Below are 15,559 nucleotides of genomic sequence, written 5' to 3' on the forward strand. Positions count from 1 at the left end.
CCTGGCAGATGAAGCGATGAAAGTTTTCTAATAACAGAAGTAAGTCAAAGCTTTTGGTTTTTAACAGCGTTAGTCAGCAGACTGACAGATGCAGCTTTGATCTCTAACTTTGATTCCCAACATCCAGACCTGAGGACAAACTAAGAATATTACATTAATTCAAACAAACGAGGAGCACAACAAATAAATAGCTCTGCATGTGTGGCTCCTTATTACAATATGGCTAGAGAATCTGTGCGCAGAGAGAGCTTTAGGATTTACTTTAAAAGAGAGAGAAGCTAGTGTGGAAACAGTGTCTTCCACTTTGACCCAGAGACCAGCCCATCAGCAGCCTGCAGGCGGAGAACAATCAGTTAAAAAACAAAAATATGAAATTGAATGTTCTTCTTGCTCAAGGAATTAGCTACACTGCACCAGGGCCGGCGCAGATTTCCAGGATTATCTGCTGTGATAACCGAGACACCGGACCAGCTCAGCAACAAGCTAGGGAGTCCCTGAGAAGAACCGAGATATGAGAGTTGTCTTCGACATGACGTAGAGACTCTGCGGCCACAACATCACATTTGATATTTGTATTACTTCTCACAAGCTGGGACAGGAGCTCCTCAAGAGAAAGTTCACAAACCCTACACTGAACACTATGAAAAACAAGCCAGACTCTCACTGCTCTCATCAACCTCGTTTCCAGCAGAAGCCGGAAGCTGTTTTCAGCGAATACTCTAAAAAGTACTGTGCAATGTCTGGCCAGACAAAAACAGCAGACACACACCGCTCGACACTCGCTGGTGATGAATAGTGGAGCTTTTAGCAGCTAATGAACCAGGTATCTTTCTCTGGAGTTGGTAGAGAGCAAACACAGAGGTAAAAAGGAGAGTGAATACATCTGCTGAACACAAACTGAACTCCACAATAGTAATGTTGTTCTGTGCCTGATGGATGTGTAAACAGGCAACAGTTTGGCTGTGATCAACTTTATAATGTTTTAATATAGTTGATATGGTTAATGGACTGTGACATTTTTTTTCTTCTGTGAGAGATCATCATTCATGTCAACCTGTGACAAGATGCTGCAGTAAACGGTAAACTTCCATAGGTTGTTTAATGTTTGCCTGATTTGGGAAATTATTCTTCAAAATGTTGGTATATTTGCAGGCTGTGCAAATGTAAATGTGCTTTACAGGCTACAAACATTTCAGACTCACAGATGGAGGTATAGAGAGAATATTATCATGTGAAAGTAACCTAAAGCTAAAAGGGAATGTTTTCCAAATACTATAATAGTCTTTAAGGTTTACCGTCTGGATACTCAGGAAGACACAGTATGGTATATTAACATACTGAAGAAGTACTTTCTATGGCGTGTTTGAAATACACTATGTTTTGTAACACAAGTGTTGCTGAGGTTGGTATATTGATGGGTATTATACATGCTAGCCAATATACACAGACATTTTGTGGAATTCTTGCCTATAGCTCTCAGATTTATAGTAACTTATCTGCGCGTGCCAGTGGAGGAATACAGAAATGGGATCAAAGTGGTCTGTCAACACCAACAACAGGCTTTCAGTTTGGAGTCTGATTTTTAGTTGTGTAGGCCAGAACTGACAGACAGAGCTTTGAAGCTGTGGCTTCAGCACTCAGCACCACAGTAAGACCTCAGGACTTATTTGGAAAGAGAGTTGAGAAAAACTCTGTTGCTTGGAGTTTTACTAGAACAAAAGAATGTTAGGAAAAATAATGTCTTGAAACATAAGTAAGGTTAACAACTTAGATGTAAAACTTATTTTGCTGTCACATATTATTAGCATCTGCATTTACACGCGAGTCAATGATGGAAAAATTAAGTACAGTATCAAATTATGGACAAATCCTGAGGCAAATAAATTTCAACACGGGGTGCACGAACAATGGAGTATTGTGTAAGAGCAGATTGTTTTCAACTGCAAACACTCTTAAGTGCAACAGACTGCTGCGTTGCCGGCCGTACAGACAGAAAATGTAGCCATGTGATAAAACTGCTGCATTTCTGGAGATTTGGTGCGTTTGACAAAGAATCAAGATTGAAGATATTTTAGTCATATGCACAGTGAAACAGTTAGATTGTACAATCCTCCGCTGGTGTGAGTTGCTCTTGATAAGCAGTTATCAATAAATCTACTAGTTGATAACTGCATTGATTTGTTTAGGGTCAGTGATTTTGAAGAAAGACCAAAGCATATTTGGTAAGGTTGTTGCAAATTCTATAAGGAATTAAACTTCCTTCTGGTGTTCATGAAAACAAACTCAAATTTCTTGGGGCAAAAACAGCAATTAGCAATTACATGCGGGGCATATTTTAGTTTGACCACAAAGCATGCAGTTAATGGCCTGGACAACAGCATCAGCATCCCGCCACTGTGTGTCGTTATCAGCGGTGTTAACTGCGCTAACAGCGGCAACAGCGCTGACAGAGCTAACGGCTGTTTATCGGGATCCAAACATTAACACCAAAGAATTCACATTCAATAATAGCATAAAATAAGGACTATTGCAACATGACGATTAAAATGTTCGTAATGACCATGGATCACAAACAAGCATAGGTTTGCCTCTGTCTCACATTTTCAGTGTGAAATGCATATTACCCTGTGGAAGTTCTAACCTCAAAAACCTTTAGCTTGCAGGTTCAGTTTTGAGGATATTGTAAAAAATAAAATGAAATCTTATTATTTTACGTTTCAACAAACAAATGACAGCACCATCCATAATTCATGATGTGAATATTTGAGTGCTTTCATCATAGAGACGTGCCACTTGTGTTGCAATAAAACCACTGAAATCCAGAAGCTTCCACTGACCACAGTAATCTCAGTAGAGCACTAGCACGCTAGCTAGCCTCTGTGGAGAAAATACTGTTTCCTGTGGTGTAGTAAAGTGAGCTTTGACAAATCCACTGACTGAAACAGAGATCCAGTGAGTTTTGAATGCAGATGACGAGTAAAGAAAACACAACTTAGGAACTACTAAGCACTGTGCAAATTGGCTGTAGTGGGTAAACTGTTTTTTTCACATTTTATTTTTATATTATTGCTCATTGATTGACGCTCTTGTTGTCTGTGTGAGTGTGAGTGTGAGTGTGTGTCTATATTTGGCTACAGGATAAGACATCTTCTCCCCCAAGTGGCGCTCCGACAACAGGACCAGCAGGTGTTGGTAAGGCAACAGGACCAGCAGGTTTATTATACTGCTTGCTTTTCGGTCATAATTCAATTTTCCCCTCATTGTAGCAATGCACAGACTGAAGGTAAACGACAGGGAAGTAAATGTACAGACAACAAGTCAGAGAGTGTGAGAGCTGTTTAGATGCCTCCCCCTGCTGATTTGACCGAGAATTGTTTATAAATTTAAAATATATTTTTTCGCTTTGTGCTACGTTCTTATGCGAGTTCTCTGATTAATAAATGTATTCTTTGATTTTAAAAAAGTAGCCTTATGTTGTTGTTATTTAGCCTTTTTGAGGTTATTGCCAAGATGCTGCTCTGATGGTTACGCAAATTTGGACAGTGCAACTTAGTCTACACAGTGATTTATTCATGCTTATGACAACCCACACTGAATGCCCAGAAAACAGGAGAACACACACTTAGAAATACACTTTAACCTTCATAACCTCACTAAGATCGTTTGGACGGCCGTCACTACCGTATCAGTTAATGGCAATCCTAATAAAAATCAACTAAACTAAATCCCACCAGGTCCAGAAATGGCTCCCTGAGACCCGGGAAACATCAGCTTCCCTTGATGATGTCATTTCCCTCTGTCAGAGTAGACCACCATCCAGCCTAACGTTGTGTCGCCGGGCAGAATACAAGTCATCTGTCATTGGCCTGTGATGCTAATGAAACCCAGATGTGACACTCCTCTGGTTCCACCCGGCCCCACCCCCTTACCCTTTGTTGTCACGGCAATACAGTACCCAGAATCCCGCTGTTTATTTTGGCTGTCCTGGTGATGGTGTACTGTAGCTGAAGATGAAAGCGGAGCTGGAGATGATGGGGAGAACAGAGACGGACAAACAAACTCACATGTATGTGCAGATACACACTTAACCTTAATTGCTGGCGGTCAGTTACAGTCCAGTTGGATGTAGTGATTACAAAGGTTTGTGTGATTACAAAAGTACATTTACTATTTTTTAAAGATTCTCTGCAGTTCACGTGAAAGAGAGAGAGAGTGGGCCTCACATCACCAAAACTTAAAATGTGTGAATATGTGTTAATAAGGGCCAAAATTCACTCCCCATCCATTTCATTGAAGAAGGGGACGAGACGTATTTCCTACTGGTCGCAAATTAACCATGTGTCTTTCACTTTCCTTCATGTTGAATCTGATTGAACTTTGACATGTGAAATCGCAAGGCTCTCTGATGTCCAGTCACATTGAGAGAGGGGGTGGGATTGACCTCTCGCTCAGGAAGTGATTGCTTATAACTGCATTATGAAATAATACAAGCATTAAACAAGGAGAGAAAAAGGGAACGTGCAAAGACAAGGATAAAGGTAGAGACAATAAAGTGTGAGAAAGTATGTATCCCCTTAATAAGGCTGTCTAACTAGCTGGACAGGGTTGTGAGCTTAGTTTATTACTCAGCATCTTAAGTCAGTGAGGAGCCAGAGTTAACAGCTGCTAACGCCAGCCGGTGAATTTAGAGTTACCTCCACTGCCTTTTGTTTCTAAAGACGTTCCTCAGAGAAAGACAGAACTTTGTGAAGACGCCTGCCATGTTAATGAAAGTGCTGTTTAAATACATTACAAATTTACAGTAATATATTGTGGAGAAATGCTGTATGTATAATCTAGTCTTTTAAATACAAGGGTCAGAATCTACAGATACTGTGCCATGTGATAGGGTCCAGCGCTGGATTTGTCAAGTAAAAAGTTTAAATAAGGATTTTATATACATTTGCACCCCACACACACACTCGTCTGTATAGTTTCCAATGGGCTGAGTGAAAGGACCACCATCTTCCAGTCATGTCCTTCCATCCATACCTGTCACAACTAGAGTCAGGTACCCAATGCAAACATGGCAGTTGGCAAGGAAAGTGGTCTCTCTCTCTCTCACACACACTGCACAGACACTAAACACACAGTCCCATCCAATTCACCAGTGACTTTCCCTGACATCGAGCTACACACACACACACACACACACACACACACACACACACACACACACACACACACACACACACACACACACACACACACACACACACACACACACACACACACACACACACACACACACACACACACACACACACACACACACACACACACACACACACACACACACACACACACACACTACTTCTTTTAAAGCGAAAACAACTGCGTGTTTGTAGGATGTTGGGATGTTTTTGGCTGAGGAGGGAAACCAAGCCCACTGACAAACACTGCAAGGCTCACGAACCCTGACGCCATGCAGCTCAGCAGGTAGAAGAGGTCACTGACGTTTTATTACTTGATATTATGCGATCTGATTTTTACAGTGGCATTGCTCTTTAGATAAATGAATGCATCAAGGCAGACAAAGAATTCTTGTATAATTTCATCAAAACTAAAATTTCCATAAATCCCTGCTAACCTCATTTGTTTTACACGTAATCCTCCTTGAGACCAAATAACCGCTGCTTATACTGCAGGTTTGACAGCTAAATTATCCACCCGCTGGTGGAGCAGGTGTCTGCAGTGTGTGTGTTGTCCAGAGCTTCTTAACTCATGGACGTAACTCAAGCAGCCATGAAACATCCTTAATCTTGTGTAATTGTGCCAGGTAAGGGATTACAGTTCTCAATTGAGGCCGGCAGATTTATGAATTTAGCAGAAGTGTTCACTGCCTGTTACAGTCTCGAGGAGCAGATTGTACTGTGCCAATTATCTGAGGAAAAACTGACTAGTCTAAACAAAAGGCCAAAGTCATGAGAGCTAATTCTCCCACCCCTAACAACTCCTCTCTCCTGTCTTTTAATAAATCAGCAGATGCTGTCTGCAGGAGTGTTGTCCTGAATCCTCCCATCCTGTGAGAAGGGCTGGATTAGTAGCCTCTCACAGTACAGTGGAAGGTTCTGCTACAATTAGGAAGTATTTTATTTCCGGTATTAATTGAAACAGTTGGCTTCCTGGTAGAACGAGGAAACACCTCCCCCCCACCCCCCCTCTTTTTAATATTTTAACAAAATGTTATATTGCATTTATTTTTACAGGAATGTGTGACCTAACGTATAAATAAATGTGAGCTACAACTCAACAATGCCAATTTATCCTTCCTTCAAATGGAGTTGTGTTCGCCATGTTCACGAGAAGAGTCCATATGAGCGCCCCCCTGATGTGGTACTCACAACCTCGGAAATGGTCTAAAAGCTCAGAGTCGTTGAGTTGTGACGGGGTCAAAAATGGCAGAGGCCATGTAAGTTCATTTTTCGGTGCATAATAAAGTTAACATATTGTAATTTTAGTCGTGTAGAGTTTAGTATACAGTACACAGCAGCAAATGAACACTGACAAGATTCATTACACATCACACACAGTCAGGTTGATTTCAGTGACCACCTCCCACCAACCTGATGACACCTTCCCAAACCCAGAACTAACAATCAGATCCACACTGAACAGAGCGGCGGTACACATGGAGCCCATGGATCTTTCTTGCTGTAAGAGGACAGTGATGTCAAGCTCGGACAAAACAAAGGTTTCACTATATTTACAGATGACAGAAGAATGTCTGGTTTCTGATTTAATTCTCTCAAAAAATAAAAGACACATTTGTAAGCTTAACAAACATGTTGGTGACTGAGACACATTGTTATCGTTGGAGATATGTTGTACTATCTGGTGGAGAGTTTCAAAGATTTGACATCCCAGAAACTGTTCTGCAGATGTTTCATTTGAACATATTACCTGCGAACTACAGAAGACGAACTATAATCCAAAAGAAGAGTCAGATCGATCTTGAGGTATATCATTGAAAGATCAGGATTTGTTTGTGGGCTTGATTTATAATTGAGACCATTGTTGAGTTGCTGATACTTTCAGTTTTCAGATTAGTTTTAATAGTCTGTTTTACTCTTTTCTATTAGAGGTGAGTCTTTCCTACAAATCCATGCCATTCACTTTTATCCCAAAGACCCAGTTTAGAGGGCTGGGGGACTGAAGTATTGGGTTGCAGACATATATGCACAGCTCAGATAAGACCCAAAGGGATTCTTGACCCAGTCTCTTGCCTCGCCATTCACAAAGTGCCCTCTGAGAATGTTTTCATTCATGCCTTTTTGACCCCAGTCTTTGGTTAGCCATCACCTTCACTTAAAGTCTGACAAGGTACTCATGGAGGAGGAGGTACCCTGTAGAATCAAGAGGGGGAGACCACTTGGCACTAACAGTCCCCCCCCCCTTTTCTTAAAGCTTAAAAGATTGAAATAGCAAATCCTTAATAGATATAAACATCTATCATTATTACTACTAACCTGGTTTTTCTTAATTCTTTATCTTTTTATGCTAAGAAAACAACTATTCCACAGTTTTAGCATACATTGTACATCCTAGACTTACTATAAGGGTTTCTTACCTCTCCTGCACAATCTACGTATGTGTGTGTTGTTTTGCTTTTATCACTTTCCTTGTGCTACTAAACTAAGCTAGAAACTATCCAAAAGTCTTATGGGTTATGGAAATTATACAATATATTATATGTTGTAAAAATGATTGCATTTATTTATAGTTATGGAGGTACAGATTGAGTGTTAATACAGTGTTACATATCACCCTCAGGTCATTTAAGCCATGAAACTGTGTTGCTCTAATTTACTCTGATAGGTTAGAGGAATTAAGGCACACATGTTGTGCCAGTGTTGCTGAGCTGCCATGAGAGTGCTGCTGCTCAGACGGTGTAGATGTCTAAATAAACAGAATTCAGTCCCCAAACTCGACCTGTGCTGTGTTCATAATGTCCCTGATGGCAAAAAAGGAAAAGATGAGAAATACTGATAATGTCAGACTGGCCTAAGTGAATCTAAATGCCTCTCACAGGAAAAGATCTTTGAATGTGGACATTTAAAGATTTCTTAAAGCACTTCAGTCTTACTTGGCTGGGGAGAATATAATAATACACACACAAATCCTGTTAAGTAGTTTGTTTAGATCTGTAGATTGTCTTCTGATGCATGAGCCTGAATTGAAGTTCCTTGAGAACAATGAAAAGACTTTGGCTTTTTTTCTACTGCTTAAAACAAAGTCAGCAACTTTCATATATTTCCCCTTTACAAAAAAGAAAGAAAGGAATGAAAAAAAAAAGAGAAAGAAAAACTAAGGCTCATCTGATCCGCACATAAAAATCCGAACTTTGCATTGATGTTGTAGCGGGCGGGTCCGATCACAGTGGGAGGTGCACTGGGCTGCTTAAAATTACAAGAAAAAAAATTGTGTCTCTCACAAATGGTGAGTGAACAAAGTACCCAGAAGAACAAGAAGCAAGGCTGAAGGGAAAAGGGTTGACAAGCGGGAGTAGAGTGGACTAATACCGGGGTGAGGCTCCCTGGCTGCTGCCGTGGAATACTACCAACATCTGGCTGAACGGGGATGTACCGGAGGAGCCGGCAGATGCTCCGTGAAAATGTTTAACTGCGTGGTGAGTAACGAGACATTATCAACAGTTCTACTTTACAAAGCTACAACTTCCAAAAAATTGGACTACAATATGGGTTTCATTAATTAACATTAATGATCACATCTAAACTAAAAAGGTCTTACCTCACTTGATGGATTCTAAATTGTTTCTCATCTCAAATATATTGTGTTCATTTATTTCACAAAACTATGGTTATTTTTGTCTAAATATATATAACATATAAAACACACATTATGTTTTTATTTTGGGAAGATCATATAGGTTTATTTATAAAGTTATGGGCAAATAAAGAGATGGAAATATAAGTTAAATGGCCGAAAATAATAGGTACAACCTAGTAAAACCATGTAGGCCTAATTCATAAAAGTGACATTAACAATGCCGAGGTTATAGTATACACTATTATTGTATTTCGCAGACAGAATCTGAAATTAATTTAGACTCATATTGCAAACGTCCAAACAAAAGTTTTTTTTAGGAATACAGGACCAATGACCAGGTCCAAGATTTATTATTTTATTCATTATTTGGTTAACGCATTATATTCCTTTCTCTCTTAATGAGAGATTATTCAAAAGGTGCCTTAGCACTGTACCTGCATTAACATATTCATTTCCATCCAACAACCAACAAAAGCAGCTGCAACATTGCAATAAAAAACAGTTATTCTAACAATCTCCAAAATGTAATGTCAAGGATGTCAGCATAAAGTTGTGATTTTATTAAAATGCTTACTTTTTCGGTTATTATACAGATTTGAGAAAAAGGCCATTTAGATTAATTAATAGTCTAATAATAACAATACTAGACTAATGACACTAACAACAACAATACTAATAATACTAATAATAACAATAATAATAATAAACATATATAGTTAGAAAAGGCAGAATTGCCAGATAGGTGACCAGAGTTTACCTTTTACTGCAGGCATTTTGACTCGTCATAGTAGGAAAAGCACGGGTGAAAATAATTTCGTTAAAATAAATAAAATATATTTCGGTAAATACTGTAAGTGAAGAACACACCGGGGCGTCACTAAAATATCCGGAGGTAAACTCACCTGCGCCCGGCGGAGAGCTCGTTATCATGTGCACGTGCACAATTAACATAATTAGTCAGAATCACGTTCAGCTGTGAGGTGTACCGGCAGTGTCCCAAAGTAGGATTTGTAGGCTTCACGTGGAGAAATTCAGTTTGTAAAGTGCATATGTGAACATACAGTCCACGAATATTCCGACATATGACGGCACATAAATAAAAAGAAGGCACACAAATGCCTGTAAAAAGTTTGAGCAAATATTTCGTTTCGGTATCGCCTTTATTAGTGTGTGGGTAATGACTGTGGTTGTCATGGAAATATGAAGGCCTGCTAGGTCATTGTGTCGCGCGCGTCACACTGGACTCGCTGACAGCATGTCGGAGGAAGAAAGCAGACACACGGAGGCTGTTTTCACTCAGCTACATCAAGGACATATTTATGTCGACACAGTAGGTGTTTTCAATATCAAACCAATAACTTGTTTTTGAAGTCTCTCAGCTTTTAGACGTTGTGTAAAGTGTCTAGAGGCAGAGTGTGAACAGTTCAGATGAAATGCATAGCTCGCGTGACTATGTGCACTATAACATGCCGCTAAATAAACATAGGTTTTCTCTTTTATCAGCCTAGTTTGAAAGTCGTTTTTAGTTAGGAAAGTTGTATACGCTGTTGTTAACATTTTCAGACTGTTGTTCCTGACAGGGTTCCTCTGGGCCTGATGATATTTTCGAGGAGGACTCGAACTCTCCGTCCTCCCTCTCCTCGTCCTCCTCTGCCTCCGTCCTCAATGTGGCCTCCGTGCAGGGGAACACCCTGTGCGCCTCTTGCGGACAGGAGATAGTGGACCGATATCTCCTCAAGGTCAGACTGACAAATATGTATAGCTTGTCATATTATATATACAATATAATACTATGGCAAGAGACTTGACGACATTACAGAATTAGGCCTAGGTTATTTAGAACACGTCAGACAGAAAAACTCCCATTATATTTCTATGTTTCTTCCCATGGCTTGAGACCATTTCGGTTAAGTGTCACTTGTCTTTAGGCTGCTTATATATATTTAGATAGACACTTCTTTCTGCTAAGTGTTATTATTCCACCATACTTAGAGCTTTTAATTTTTTTTTACATTTTTTTTTAACTAATGACATTTACAACTAATGTAGCCTGTTTGAGTATTAGTGTTATGTTTTATGTCATTAAGGACATTTTACAGTTACAGTCTGTAATACTCAAAACATGCAGTCAAATTATTGTTTGATTATAGGACTATGCACTCATATTTTAATTTCTTAATAACATAATGTAGGCTATAGCTCATAAGGACATTGTGGTGAATCTAAAATCTAAAATACCTGTCATTCCAGTAACATAAATGTTTATGTATTATGTTATAAGGATAATATTAAATATACTCTCAAGGGATGTGTAAAATGGCAGTTGTAAGCATATCTTCTCGTCTTTTTTCCCCTTCTCAGGTGAACAACTTTTGCTGGCACGTGCGCTGCCTCTCGTGCAGTGTATGCAACACATCACTGGGGCGACACGTGAGCTGCTACATCAAAGATGAACAAGTTTTCTGCAAACTCGACTACTTCAGGTAAGTCGGCCAAACACAATTGCATCTCCATTGACCTTCTTTTATAAATAAGGATAATATATAAGGAAAAGAAAATAGAGGTTTGGTGGGTTTCTTGGTTATTTCGCAGGTCTTTCTGAATTTTGTTTGCGTAGCCTCCTTCACAAAACAATATAATACCTAACTATACAATTGATGAAAATAACAGTGACATGGTGCCACATGGTCCATCTAAAAATGAATATTTCATATAGTCTGTGATATAGCAACATTATTATTATTTTTTCTTCCATATAGTCTGTCTTTTGCTTTAAGTTACGATCAGGGAAGAAAATGTAACCAACAAACACTGGACACTTGAATGCTGCATCAAGCAGGCTCTGCACATTTAGCTAAATCTGAAAGACATCCCCAACTTAAATACTGTCAGCAGTCCTGCCGCTTTTTTTCTTGTACGTTGCAGACTGTTTTGAAAATGTATTTTATTTGGGTTTTTTCTTTTACTTTGAACAGTGAACGATTGATAAATCACAAGAAAGCCCAACTGGAAGTCGAGTACAGCTTGTACATAGAATGAGCTCTGAGGTGATATTGGAAAGCATGAGTGTGACTTGGTCAGAGCTTCTCCTTAAAGACTGATTGGCTAGATTTTAATTACTGATCAATCTCCTAATCGCAGCTCTTCCCTAATAAACATTGTGCCTAACTTAATGATTTCCTCAGTGGACAAAAATGTCTGTCTCAAAAACTGCCATAAAATTATAAATGTAACATTATTTTCCACTTTCACTGAGTTAAATCTTATAATCAACTTGAGTCCCGATCATAAGTACCACATATACATTTTCAGAATAGTAACCTTTTAAATTTGGAAAAAAGGCCCAAAATGTTCCTAGTGAGGCCCAAGGGTTGAGGGACTATTCCACCTCTCATCCTGTTCCACATCTTTCTTCAGGAGGTATGGGACCCGCTGTGCTCGCTGTGGCCGTAACATCCACTCTAGTGACTGGGTGCGTCGGGCACGAGGCAGCACCTTCCACCTGGCCTGTTTTTCCTGCACCTCTTGTAAGCGCCAGCTGTCTACTGGGGAGGAATGTGGACTACTAGAGAACAGGGTCTTCTGTCGGCCACACTATAACATCATGATGGAGAATATCCAACGTGCTAAGGAAAATGGTGAGTCTAGATGTGATGAATTGCAGGGAAAATGGATGAGTTACAAGGGTTAGGTTGTAAAGTTGTAGGTAAATTGATTATAAAAGCAACACAAGACTATATGTAAAGAATTTGAAGTGAAATAAAAAACTAAAACATAAATTCACTTCACATGCAGGAAGTTATAGTTGCTACTAGCCAAGTGGGAGTCTGTAGTGTTTAGCAATATAGAAGAGGTCATGAGTGTAGCCAGTCATAGAGATGATGCTCCTCTTATATACGTAATGTTTGAACAGCATAATAAGAAAAACAAACTACAGTATTTAAGGTTCTATGAAAACATCTCAGATCTTGAGGAGGAGGTTTTTGAGATGGCTTCCTCCGGTCTCTACTGCCACTCCATTACAATGGAGGTGCAGCGAGTCTTGCCTGAAACTCTGCCCACGATTAATCAGAATTATTCACAGACTTTGTTATCAATCCACTTTATTATACTGTGGTTGCACATGGGTGGCAATTTATATTTTTGATGCCAAATACTTGAGGCATGTGCCAATGACTTGGAGGATGCCCACACACCTCATCTGAAACGAAGCCTATATTTCATAATGTCTCATGACCCTTGTAACATGCTCCGTGTCTTGGCTTAAAGAACAACCACTAGAAGAGGAAGAGGTGGCAGAGAAAGATGAGTCCAGCACCATGCCCAGACCTGCTAAGAGGGCCAGGACCAGCTTCACTGTTGACCAGATACAGGTACCAGTCTATGTGTGGTTACTGCTGATGTGATTATTTGGAGTTTTTTTTCTTCTGACTGTAGTCAATTTGATTTACTTCCTCATAGATGTGAGGCCACCTGCTGCCACCTGCATGACAGATAATTAAAGATTACATCCATTCTAACATTTCTAATAGACGGAACACTTTTCCTGAGCATCCACATTCTGACACACAGGATGTAGACTGTGGATATAAGCCTGCCATTGGCTGCATATTTTACGCGTGTTCCTCCTCCCCTTCCGCTCTTTCCACAATCTATTTTGCGAGGGCACTGTCACTGCATCCTGCGCTTAGCACCACCCAAGAGGATTGTGATTGGTTTAAAGAAATACAAACAAGCCAGAGCGTTTGAGACTGGTAGCTGGACTTTTCTTCCCAGCACTGTGGAGATAGATCTGGCTATGTGAGACTATGCCGGTGATAATCTGATTTAGCACATACCTGTTTTCCTTAGCTTGCTGTTATACTGCTCAATTCCCTGTTTGTCAATTTGATAAGCTACGATGTCTCTGCTGAGCTGGGAAGCAACAACGTTTCTTCTCTGTAAGAGCAACAGTTAGCCAAGCCCTAATGTGTTCTGCCCTCTAGTGTTCGTTGTATTTGAACATGACTGAGCACTCTCGGTGCAGTCGTCTATTCTAATCATTTATACTTAAACATTTCCCCTCTGTCATCTCTGCATGTGTAGGTGATGCAAACTCAGTTTGCTAAAGATAATAACCCAGATGCCCAGACTCTCCAGAAACTGGCAGAGAGGACTGGTCTCAGCCGCAGGGTTATTCAGGTAAAGCAACTGTTACTGCCTGGAGGAGAGTGTGCTGGTGAACGCTTGTTTCTTTTTCTCCAAAGATTTGATTGAGAGATTGACTTAAGCAATTGGGATACATTCTCACAATAGAGAGATTGATGCTTAGCTATAGGACTCAAAGTCAAATCCTGTAATTACGCTCTCTAAATCCAGTTATTAATGAATTCTCTCCACATTCAGGTTTGGTTTCAGAACTGTCGCGCTCGTCAAAAGAAATACATCAACCCAAATTCTGCCTCCTCAACCTTGATGGCATCATTTGCTCCTGGTCAGCTGACGCCACCTTTGATGGAGGATCTGCAATACACAACCTATATTTCCCCAGATGCACCCCTCCTCACTACACTCACATATATGGATGGTGAGAAACATGTACACGCATCACTATTACTGACCAAGATTAAAATACACAGCTATCTCAGTGCTAACAATAGACATCATCAATAGAAAAGCTGTGTATAGTCAAAGTGTTTATTACATTCTGAGTCTGAGATTAGTTTTTGTGAAAACATGTAGTTATTGTAAGTTTTTACAGAAATAATTTGCTGATTTTATTATTTATTTATGGTCTCTTGATTAATTGATCATTTTTCATTCTTTTAACTTCCTTGGTACAAAATCCAGACCCACTTCTGCTTCAGCCACTCCTATCCCATTCGATTACACAGCTGCCAGTCAGCCATGCCTGAGCTACAGCCCGCCTCTTGAAAACTGAAGACAATGACTGGCTGATGAGAAGATGAAGAGCAAATCGTAACTCTTTAATTAGAAGGTCCTGAGGATTGGAGGTCTAAATAACAGCAATTAAGTTAAACAATTAGTTTAATTTTCAGTTGTGAGCAGACGCCTCAAAATCAACATGCTAAGCCACTGAATTACTTTCATCGAATCACAGAGATTCACAGGTGAGAATAAGTTCTGACAGTCGAAGACATCAAGTAAAATATGGTAATATGTGAGATTTTGTGTTAATATGTATATGCTGTGCATTTCTTTGCATTTAATTTATTTGGAGAATATGATAAGGCACTTTGTTAGAAAAATATGTAAAACTGAGTGGATTTTGTTTTCAGTTAGATGTTTATTTATGGATGTGTTTGATAATACAATTGTCAGCTGGGCACTTACATGAGAGAGACAATCAGGGGGTTTCTCTTCTCTCTTAAAGACTACTTTAGAAAATTCAGGATTGGTTTATACTGTAAATGGAAACCACTGGGGATCACACAGATTCTCCTTTTCCTTGTCATTGACTTTAATGAGTAGAAACGCCTCATGCAGACCGCTCTCCAGTGTCCAAGTGTGTTATTTTCAAAACATCCACATGTATAATTTTGGATAAACAACATTACTTAAGATGCTTTTCAGTAGAGCATGTGTTAAGCACAGAAAAGCAATGCAATGTGTAAATGTTTCCTTAGATTGGGAATGTTCGATAGAAGCCATGTATGAACTGCTCACTGGGGATGGAGAGACCTTCACACTACATGTTAAAGATGCTGGAAATTAAAGTTTGTGGCTGCAA

At 39.6% G+C, this 15,559-nt stretch overlaps 1 protein-coding gene across 1 annotated transcript; it reads left to right on the plus strand.

Moving 5' to 3' along the window:
* Positions 1 to 9,829: 9,829 nt before the first annotated feature.
* On the plus strand, positions 9,830 to 15,559 carry LOC115022644 (LIM/homeobox protein Lhx8-like). Its single transcript, XM_029453697.1, has 8 exons — positions 9,830 to 10,159; positions 10,410 to 10,568; positions 11,191 to 11,312; positions 12,247 to 12,467; positions 13,099 to 13,202; positions 13,915 to 14,010; positions 14,215 to 14,395; positions 14,659 to 15,559. The coding sequence occupies exons 1-8, from the start codon at positions 10,085 to 10,087 to the stop codon at positions 14,721 to 14,723; spliced, it is 1,023 nt and encodes a 340-aa protein (XP_029309557.1). The 5' UTR covers positions 9,830 to 10,084; the 3' UTR covers positions 14,724 to 15,559.

The sequence above is a fragment of the Cottoperca gobio genome, chromosome 17 (genome assembly GCF_900634415.1).
Source record: "Cottoperca gobio chromosome 17, fCotGob3.1, whole genome shotgun sequence".
NCBI classification, from domain to species: domain Eukaryota; kingdom Metazoa; phylum Chordata; class Actinopteri; order Perciformes; family Bovichtidae; genus Cottoperca; species Cottoperca gobio.